An 11,658-nucleotide genomic window follows, 5' to 3' on the forward strand; every position below is an offset into this window, starting at 1 on the left:
ACTATCATTTCACAGAACCTATGGAGCGATCAAAGCCAAGGATTCCATTAGAGTTTCTTCTGGAAGCAACCGAACCATTGGAGCCTTATCCATGGTTAAAGGAAACAAATGTAACCCAAACTGTGCTTGCTGTTTTTCTTCATTCTATACTTGCTACTGTTTTACGCACACTCAGAATAAAAGTAAACTAGAAAGGGAATGTAAAAGAATGATAGAATTGGGGAATAACAAAAAAATGGAAAGGATGAAAAGGAGCATCAAGATATGAAAAATTGACTTTTTTTCTTCTAACCTTGTTTATTTTGTGTTTAGAAAAAAGGGGTCTTGTGGGAGAAGTAAACTTCTATTATAATAAACAATAATTACACATGTCAAAATGTAGTTGATGTTTAATAATGTCCTAATTGTTTCATAGTTACACTAACTTAGCCTTGAAAGTTAGAGATTTCGGAAAGGGTCAATTATCATATAGAACCGAGCCTCACTCACACGTGCATGTTGTTTGTCTACCGTTGGGCTGGACTGGGATGCTAAAGACTGACTAATCGAAATTCGTCTCAACGAGTTGGGCTGGGCTGGAAAGCATTACAAGGATCTGGGGCTACTGCTAATCTGCTAACAAATACATTTTCTCTAACTACACCTTCACGTTAGTATGTAATTTTTTGTTTCCAAAATACCTTAAAATAAACACAAAAGAATTCAAAATATCGTAAGAAATCAGCATCTATTATATATTTTTTTTTCAAACTAAAATAGTCGTGTCATTTAATTAAAACAATAACGATGTAAGATAGAAATTTATAACATAAATATTCTTTCTCACTTTAAAAATATTTTTATCGTGTATTAAATTATTTTGTAAGAGAAAGTGATAAATTGTCAACACACATAATTGTTTATACTGTTTACAACGTGTATAATAAATTTTCTAACTTTTATAATAACTATCTTTAAACAATATTACAAAATATAATGTAAAACCCTGTAAATTAATATGAGATGTAATAGAATGTTTTAAATAATGATACTCAATTATTTTATTTCAAAAATATCAACGGTATAAATAGAATTTTATAATATAGAGTTTTATTATTTAAGAAATTTAATCTCTTTAAAACTCCATTCTTTATAATTTAATTTGTTTTCTTTCTAAAAATTCTAACTCCTTATTCATCTATTGGAAGATTAGAGACTGCCTCAGAGTTCCTTGAGGCGAGATCTCCTTGAGGTGAGATCTCCATTTCTAGCCGATTGATTTAAGTTATAGAGTAAGTTGATTGCTACCATTTTTCCTTAAATTTTGGTGTCTATGCATGTAGGAGTTTCCTTAACTCTTTTGGGGTCTAAGTCTTTTCTAGGACTCTTTATTGATCAGTGGTATTAAGGGTATACTCTGATCAACTTATCATGAATTATAGGAACAAATAGAGATCTCAGAGCCGTAGAAGAAATGTTAGATTTCTTGGAACTGTCAAAGCATCAATCAGGTAAGGGAAGCTAGTTTATTTGGTTTGGATTTGGTATGCTTGTGACATTTGATGTTTGCATGATGATGTGATGGTTGATTATTGAACTTTAATTGAATCGTGAAATTTGGTATGTTGGGTGCTTGCAAAGGGTGGTGTGTTGAATTGACAACTTATGCATGCTAGTTTGTAGTTGGTTTGCTAATATGAAAAGTTGTTTTTTGATGTATTTTGATAGAACGTGGGTTTGGAATAAATTAGAATAAGAGTAGGTTTGCATGTAGGAGTTTCCTTCACTCTTTTGGGGTCTAAGTCTTTTCTAAGATTATGTTTGTTAATGGTATTGAGAGTATACTCTAATTAAATTGTCATGAATTGTAGGAACAAATAGAGATCTTGAAGCCGTAAAAAAATTTTAAAGTTCTTGGAGATTCCGGGGCATCAACCAGGTAAGGGAAGCTAGTTTATTTGGTTTGGATTTGGTATGGATGTGACATTTGATGTTTGTATTATGATGTGAAGGTTGATTTATGAACTTTAATTGAATCGTGAAATTTGGTATATGTTGGGTGCTTGCAAAGGGTGGTGCATTGAATTGAAAACTTATGCATGTTGGTGTTTAGTTGGTTTTCTGATATGAAAAGTTGTTTGTTGATGTATTTTGATAGAACATGGGTTTGGAATAAATTAGAATAAAAGTGGGTTTGCATGTAGGAGTTTCCTTCACTCTGTTAGGGTCTGAATCTTTTCTAAGACTCTATTGATCAATGGTGTTGAAGGTATACTCTAATCAAATTGTCATGAATTGTAGGAACAAATAGAGATCTTGAAGTCGTAGAAGAAATTTTAGAGTTTTTGGAGTTGTTAGAGGGTCAACTAGGTAAGGAAAGCTAGTTTCTTTAGTTTGGATTTGGTATGGATGTGACATTTGATGTTTGTATGATGATGTGATGATTGATTTGTGAACTTTAATTGGATCGTGGAATTTGGTATGTTAGGTGCTTACAAAGGGTGGTGTGCTGAATTGAAAACTTATGCATGCTGGTGTGTAGATAGTTTACTGATATGAAAAGTTGTTTATTGATGTATTTTGACAGAACGTGGGTTTGGAATAAACTAGAATAAGAGTGAGTTTTTGGTATAAAATGAGGGTTTTGATAGGTAAAAGCACGGTTATCAAACTCTCGAGTTAACTCGTTGACTCGGACGAGTTTGTGTTTTTAGTCTTGCTTGTTGAGTTAACTTGGTAATAAATTCAGTTTCCGAGTAAACTCGTTGAACTCGTTAGCGAACTTGGTAAAATCATATAAAATCGCGATTTTACCGCGATTTGGCGAGTTTAAAAGAGGTAAAAATGAACAAAGAAGATTTCGTTGAGATTAGTATTTAATAACCTGATTAGGTTCCTCTTCGTGCTTCACTCTACCATTGTCTGCGTTCGTGGTCGCCGTTTGTGGTCTCTTCGTCGCCCTGTGATGGCCTGGTTCGCACTCATTGTCGCAGTCACCGTCACATTTCGTGCTCATGCTTTGTTGGCTTGTAGTCTCACACTTCATTCGCTCGTCGTTTGCCTCATTCGTGGTCGTCGTTCGCCTTGCTCGTGGTCGTGCCTTATTCGTCGTCTGCCTTACTCGTGGTCGCGCCTTATTCGACGTTGTGATCTTCGACGTGCCTGTTGCGGTAGTTATTGTGTGGTGGTGGTAAGTAAAAACATTTTCGTTTCAAAAGCCTTTGGAGCTGTGTTTCTAGACTTGATTTCTTTTTTGAATGTTTTTAGTATAAAGCCTATGACTTGTGATAAAATAAATTTCATTAAAGGGTGATGTGACTATTTCCTGTGACTACTTATTATATAAATATGACTTATTATATAAAAAATATGACATTAATTTAATTAAAAAGATGAGAGGTGACGTGATGTCTTTGTGTACTTTTATTAATATTATATAAAGAATGTCTTGATTTTTATAATGAAAATTTTTATTAAAGAGATGAGAGGTGACGGAATGTCTTAGTCTACTTTTATTATAATATACTTTTTATTAATATTATATAAAAGATATCTTGATTATATAATAAAAATTGTGACTATCACGCTTTTATTATAATGTATTTTTATCATATAAATAATGTTTTGTGTGCTTTATTATAATGTATTTTTATTATATAAATAAAGTTTTGATTTTATAATCTATAGGCAGTGTTTTTTTTAATATTATTGTAGTATTTAAAAGAAAATATTTAATATTAAATGAGTCTTTTGTCATTGATTTTTTTTAGTGAAAAAGTTTAGAGCATTATGTCTGGAATTGCATCAAATTCAACGGAAATTAATGTAATTACATCTTCATCCACTGTGAGTATAAGTGAAAATGTTCCAGGAAATCGATCTGATATTGGATGGAAACATGGGTTTGACATTAACAGTAATGGAAGAAAAGTGAAATGTAGCTATTGCTCAAAGATTGTGAGTGGAGGTACATTTAGATTTAAACACCATCTTGCTGGAACAAGGGAGGATTCTGAACCTTATGCTTCTGTTTCGGATGAAATAAAAAATTTGATGATAAAAATAGTTGTAGAAGCCAAGAATGCATCATCAAAGAAAAGAAAGATAAATATCGGTGAAGACGAGGAAAAAAGTGAGAGTCTTGAAGGAGGACACAAGGTATTCGGTTTTAAAGGAAAACAAAAAGTTTGCTACTACTAACAAGGGGGGAGTCCAAGCAATTATAAATCAAATGATGAAAAAAGGATATAAAGAAGAAGTTGATGGTCAAGTGGTTGAATTCCTTTACACCAGTGTCATTCCTTTTAATGTAATTAGAAATCTAGCATTTGCAAAGATGTGTGAAATGATTGGTAAGTATGGAGTTGGATACAAACCACCATTTTATCATGACATTAGAGAAAAGTTGTTGAAACAAGTTGTGAATAAAACAGATGAAATCCTTGAGGATTATAAGGAGGAGTGGAAGAAAACTGGATGTACAATTATGTATGATAGTTGGACAAATAGAAAAAAACATTTTATTTGCAAATTCTTGGTGAAAAGTCTTAAAGGGACGATTTTTCTTTATTCACTTAACACTTCAGACATATAAAAAACAACTGATAAAGTTTTCAAAATGTTAGATGATGTTGTTGAGTTTGTTGGAGAAGAAAATGTCGTATGATGATGTTGTTGAGTAAGTATGGAGTTGGATACAAACCACCATCTTATCATGACATTAGAGAAAAGTTGTTGAATCAAGCTGTGAATAAAACAGATAAAATCCTTGAGGATTATAAGGAGGAGTGGAAGAGAACTGGATGTACAATTATGTCTGATGGTTGGATAAATAGAAAAAAAAAAACGTTCTATTTGCAACTTCTTGGTGAATAGTCTTAAAGGACAGTTTTTCTGTATTCACTTGACACTTCAGATATATCAAAAACAGTTGATAAAGTTTTCAAAATGTTAGATGATGTTGTTGAGTTTGTCAAAGAAGAAAATGTTATTCAAGTTGTTACTGATAATGCTGCAAATTTCAAGGCAATTGGAGAGTTGTTGATGCAAAAGAGGGAAAGATTGTATTGGACTCCATGCGCAACACATTGCATTGATTCGAAATTTGAAGATTTTGAAAAAAATTTAAATGTCCATGAATTGACAATTAAGAAGGGAAGAAAGATTACAACTTACATTTATGGAAGATCAATGTTGATTTCCTTATTAAAAAATTTCACTAAAGGTAGAGACTTGATAAGACCGGGTATGACTAGATTTGCCACGGCTTATTTAACTCTTGTTTGTCTTTATGAATTGAAAACATCATTGTTGACCATGTTTAGCTCTAAAGAGTGGAAGATAAGCAAGTTTGGAACTTCACAAGAGCATAAAAAAGTAGAATATGTGGTATTAGATAGCCGGTTTTGGAAGGATGTCTCCACATGCCTGAAAGTTGTTGCCCCTCTTATGGTGGTCTTAAGATTAGTGAACTCAGATGTAAAACCCACAATGGGTTTCACTTATGAAGAGATGGATTGTGCAAAAGAAAAGATTAGATCTAACTTTAACAATATCAAAAAGAGGTAAATTTTCAAACTTTTACTCATTTAATGTTTAATTACCTATGTGTGAAATTATTTCTGATATAACATATATAATTGATGTAGTTATGAAGAGGTTTGGAGAATAATTAATGCTCGATGGGATAATCAACTTCATAGGCCTTTTCACGCAACTACCTATTTTCTGAACCCCCATTTCCACTATGAACCTAACTTTAGATGTGATAATGATGGAGAGGTGAAAGAAGGATTGTATATTTGCATGAGAAGATTGATACCAGATATGACTGAAAGAAGAAAAATTAATTTACAAATTGTTGAATTTCATTATGCTAGAGGACTTTTTGGAATGGAAGATGCAAAGGAGTGTAGAAAAGAGTTAAATCTAGGGGAATGGTGGGACATGTTTGGTGATGGAACTCCGGAGTTGAAGAGATTTGTTATTCGAATTCTAAGCTTGACTTGTAGTTCTTCTGGATGTGAGCGTAATTGGAGCTCATTTAAAATGGTAATTTAAATATTTTTAATTTACAAATTTCTTTATTATGTTTATATCTTCACTAGAAGTATTATATTTCATTTTAGGTTCATACAAAGAGAAGGAACCGTTTGCATAAAAAAAGATGAATGATTTAGTTTATGTGATGTATAACTCCAAGTTGAAAAGTAGGCAAATTCAAAAACCTGTAGCTCTTCCATTTTATGACATTAAATCAGATGATGAATAAACAACTGAAGAGGCAGATGATGTTGTTGAGATTGATCAAGTTGAAGGTGAAAATGATGGTGAAATTGTTCACTTAGATGGAGCAACAACAGATGTTGCTCTAGATGCTCTTGATCTTGATAACATAACATTTGGAGACACTGAGGATGCATAACATTCATCAGAAGAAGAGTTAGATGAAGATGATTATGGAGATGATGATGCCATTATTAGAGGATTAGAGGATTAGGCATAGAGACTTTGACATTTCAATTGATGTTGTACATTATATTTCTATGAACAATATTTCTATGAACGTATGTATTTGAATTTAAATATTTTTGTTACCTTATTTGAATTAGGATGTTATTTATATTTTTTTTCATGCAAAGTAAACTGTTACGAGTTTAGGAGTCAAGTTTACTAGACTCTCACGAGTTTACGTAAACTCTCGAGTTTGACAACCTTGGGTAAAAGTCTAAGATCATGGTGTTGAGGAAAGTCTGTAGTTTTGGAGACTGTCTTAGGGCCATTTAAGACTTAGTTGGCCTTTCTTTGTAATAAATATTTGGTGGTATTCATTTGGTAAGGAATCGTCTGGTAAGGAGTCTTTTGGTAAGGATTCGTTTGGTGTGGAGTTGTTTAGTGAGGAGTCGTTTGGTGGTAAGAGTCTAGTAGGTCGTCTGATAAGGAGTTGTTTAGTGGTAAGCGTCTAGTAGATCGTCTAGTGGTAAGGGTTTGGGAGGTCGTTTGGTAAGGAGTTGTCTGATGGTAAGTGTCTAGTAGATCATATGGTGATACGAGTTGTCTAGCAATATCGAAGTTGTAGGAACCTCAAATTTGGTGTTATAGACATCAGTTTTGGACATTTTTTAGGTCATTTTTGAGGTTTTGGACCTTTCCTGAGTCGTTGATGAGAGTCTCCAAGTTGTTTTCCATGCCTAGTGTGTGTGTCGAGTTGTTGGAAGAAAATTGTATTATTGTGTGATTTGGTTTACAGTGCATATGATTTGATTATTGTTAATGCTTTTGAAATGGTATGAGTATATTATGGAAATAAAAGATGGGTGTTGTGAGAAGAATATCAAGGAGAAATTCTATGTTCAAGAAAGTTGTGGTGAATGCTTGATAATGAGACTTTGGAGAGAATGTATCCTAATATTTTACCAACCATTCAACTCATGTTAAATGAATGAGTTGGCTGAGAGAATGGTAGAAGGTCTTTACCCTGACCCTTTAGGTCGTGAATGGGAGATTAACCCCATAGGGAAGTAGGTTGAGTTACCCTTGTTTATGACTCTACTACAGAGTATAAATACTACTATGGGTGTAAACCTTCAACGAAGTCTATATCAGCATTGGATCAGAATCATTTAGTAGAAGGGTTGAATTGTGATATGATCAAGTGTGTGATGAGTTTTTGTGAATATTGATTTATGCTTTGTTATATTAACTTTTGATATGTTATTTTCTTTGTATACTAACTTACCTTTGTTTTTGTGTTGTCTGTTTATGTATGTTACAATCTCTTTAGAAATGATCACCATTTGGTGCAAACAAAGGATGTTGTAGATATTAACCCGCCATTGATGAAGTCAGAGGATACGGCAGAGTGACAACGTATAAATATGTATATAAATGCAGACATATATATCTTGTGAGATATTTTGTGTTTAGGAGGTCCTATAAATATATTTTATTGATATAATTATTACTTTAAATAACTTAACAGTAAAATTATATGTTTTGTTAACTATCTGCTTTATAATATCAAAACATATGATATTTTGTTTAATAAATTACTCTATTAAATGAGACGCTACGTACTATAATTAACTATAAATTCAAATTATCCAAATGAATTAACATAATTAAGGAAAATCTTTCAATTGTTACGATAATTGTCTCAAATTTATTTAAACCATAAATTTTAGTTTATTCATAGTATATAAACCTTTTTTTATTCTGACAGTTCTAAAGATATAAGTTGATCTGATAATTAGTTATTCTAAAATCTACTAAACCTGTTTCAAAGGAAAATTAGTAATTATAAAAATTAATTTAAGATATCAACCCCTGTTATAATTCTCTTCAATATCTAAATTAAAATACTCATAAAATATATTTATAAATATTAATATTGGGTAACACAATACGTTTATTGTGTGGAACTATAAAACTAACTCCCAAATCCTAAGAAATTATTGACCAAGTAATGTAAAATAGTCAAAAGAAATTTATTTCAACTCATCAACTATAAAAAGCACGACTTTCATACAGTTTCGTGAAGTTAAAAAAAATAAATAAATCTCTGACTTTAACTTATAGGTTTAATGTTTCAATAGGTCTCTATTTTTGTATATTTTATTTTTCAATTCAAGAATAAAAAAATACAATTCAGTCACGTTTTTAATGTCACGTAATAAAAAACTACACTGTCAGTCTACCCTTCCTAATTTCGTCATCTCAATTTGACGGAAAGGTCCTATTTGATTCAATTTTACAAAAATAAAGACTCAATTGAGACGTCGAAAAAGAAAGGGACCTATTTGAAATTCTGTACAAAAATAGGGATCTATTGAAATATTAAAAAAATATATATATATAAATCATGGCTTGTTTTATGTGCAAGTTCAATTAAAAAAAAGCATGCAACGAAGACATAATTTCTAATTATTTGTTAAATGACTTTAAATTGATGAATTCGTACATATCAGAACTTACCTATATGATTTTTAAAATTATTTAAGAAATGAATTTAAAATTAAATTCACCCATTATTCTGAATGATTCTTTGATTGAGATGTAAAAGGGTTGGAGCTATACGTGTGGAGAGAGGAAGGAAGCCAAGATTGCTTTGTGCTTCGATTAGGGATATCTTGCGCTCCACAATTATTCAAATTTACTCGCAATAAATTTTATTTGTGTTATATTTTAGAATTCATTTTTTATCTGAGTTTATATTTTATAATATTAAATTCTTTTACAATTAAAAACAGAAAATTAAAAAATATGTATGGATATCATGAATACATAAGATAAAAAAAGATATGGAAATAATATTTTGATGATATCAAGCAATGAGAATTACAAAGAAACTTTTTTTTTTTCAAATGGAATGAGTCCACCCTATGTCTTTGTCATCCTTTGGTGGCTGTGTCTTCCCCCATTCTAATAAAAAATAGTTTATTTTAATTTAAAATCGAAAGATTATTTTTTATTATTTCAATATCAATTAATTAATTTTTATAAAATCAACAAAATTACAGTAAAAAAAATAATATTATCAAATATTTTTGTTTCTTTAATTTCAAATATTTAGAAAAAAAAAATATAATTGTATATATTTTAAATTAGAGTATCAAATAAAATTGTATGAGAATTCAAATATTTAAATTTTAATGAAACCTAGTTGATAAAAATTAAAAATATTTTTTAAAAATATAATAGGAAAACAAATATTCAAATTAAAAAATATTAAAAATGTCTCTACTTTAATATTTCTTTTTATATACCAAAAAAATTACAATATACCATTTGATCATAATCACACCAAGAAAAAAATTAAGCTAATAATAATTTAAATTTAATAAAGATTTTTAATTTTTTTAACTTGAATGGTGATAAAAAAATTCATGACAATTATATTAAATTATTATATTATAATAAATAAATTTTTTTATATAATTATAATGATAAAATTACACTTATGATAATTAGTTTGAGAATAAAAATAATTATATAAAAATATCAAAAAGATATTCTACATAATAAAAATAAACAACAAATAAAAATATTAAAAAAATATCGAATGAATGTGTGTGTTAGGAATAATTTCATAAACTACTTGCACAGAAAACAAAATAAATATATAATTAAGGTTATAAAGAGTATGATGAGATAAAAAAATACTTCAGATATATAAGAAAATTGTTCAAATATCAACCTAGTTGAACTATTAGAAGATAATAAAATTATTTTAGCAAGACAAAATAGTTATTCAAATAATACAAAAATTAATAATAATAATAAAAAAGATAATTTTTTATATTACCTATTAAATGAAAGGTTTATGTTATTAAAGTGAAAAAAATACACAATAAATATTAAAAAAGAATAAATATTTAAACCTGCGATAAAAAATATTTAATTGACACATATTATTTGAATATAATTGAACAAAGGTTGTCATAAGAGAAAATATACTTTAGAGGAGTGAATGAATTTCATGACAAGCCAAACAATTAAAAAAAAAATAGAAAGTATATATATATATATAAAAGAGGTTACATAATATTTAATAATTTAATTTAAACGAAAACAAAAATAATAATCAAGATGAGTATTATGTTAAATACAAGGATGGAGGTTTGACAAACATATACTTACTGATATTCATCACCATATCCAATTAAAAAAATCAGATATTACTTACATCCGATCAATATATGGATTTTTCTTCAAAACGGAAACAGATTCGAGCAATATTTACAAAGAGAGATTTATTTGTATCTTTAGTCCTTATAAATTATTAATGCAAAACTTTATTCTTTTGAAAAAAAAAAAACTTTTGAGTTACATAATTCATAAACTATTTTTTTAAAAAAAGTGAAACTAAAAAAGACAAGGATAACCATTTTTTCTATTATTTGGTTATCATATCTTATTATTCTATTTAACTAATTTGGGTAAATTTTATTCACTTATTACAAAATTTTTTAAGTTTTAAATTATTGTTATCTTAAGAGTATTATTTATGATTATATATGTCGTTAAATGTATTTAGTATTTTTTAAAACGAGAAAATATTCTCTCTCTTTTTAATATCATTCAATTACATTAACTCCTACAATAACTTTCTTAAAGAAAAATACTAATAGAAAACATACATAAAACTATCATATATTTAATTATCTTTCTTCATCTTTAGCTAGATTTATTACCTTTATTAATTTGTTATAGTTTCTCAATAAAAGTAGTGTACAACAGTTATATGTAAAATTTGTAATACCAAAAGACGACGGCACACATGGAAGGGGATGCATGAGTGTTGTTTCCTTGTGCCAAAATAAGGTAAGTAGAGAAATGTTGAATACAATAATGCTTAATAGTACAAATAATTTTCTTCAACTTGTTTCAGAGGTGTTTTTATTAGAAATTTAAATATAAAATGAAAGTTGTATATTAAATAAAAAAAAATTGAGTAATATATAAAAATATAAGATTAACAAAGATTAAATTTTAAAGTTTTACTGTGAAAGTAGTGTGAGATAAAAAAATTCCAAGAAGCAACTTTTCATGGTCCAAGCAAACAGAGCCTGAATGAGGTTACCGTCTTTCCTGATTGCATAATTGCTATTATTTTACGTGTATTCAGGCTAAAGCTAAACTTAAAATAATTTAATTATAGCAGGATAAATAATTGAGAAT

At 29.0% G+C, this 11,658-nt stretch overlaps 1 protein-coding gene across 1 annotated transcript in view; it reads left to right on the forward strand.

Annotated features, from left to right (window-relative positions):
* Window positions 1–7,108, forward strand: part of LOC106760667 (beta-amylase-like) — a 9,675-nt gene extending 2,567 nt beyond the window's left edge. Inside the window, exons 6-7 of the mRNA XM_022781593.1 lie at window positions 305–321; window positions 6,897–7,108. Of these exons, the coding sequence (XP_022637314.1) occupies window positions 305–321; window positions 6,897–6,985 (106 nt within the window). The 3' untranslated portion in view covers window positions 6,986–7,108. The remainder of the gene's footprint in view (window positions 1–304; window positions 322–6,896) is intronic.
* The last annotated feature ends 4,550 nt before the right edge of the window (window positions 7,109–11,658 follow it).

The sequence above is a fragment of the Vigna radiata genome, chromosome 5 (assembly GCF_000741045.1).
Source record: "Vigna radiata var. radiata cultivar VC1973A chromosome 5, Vradiata_ver6, whole genome shotgun sequence".
In the NCBI taxonomy this organism is placed as follows: domain Eukaryota; kingdom Viridiplantae; phylum Streptophyta; class Magnoliopsida; order Fabales; family Fabaceae; genus Vigna; species Vigna radiata.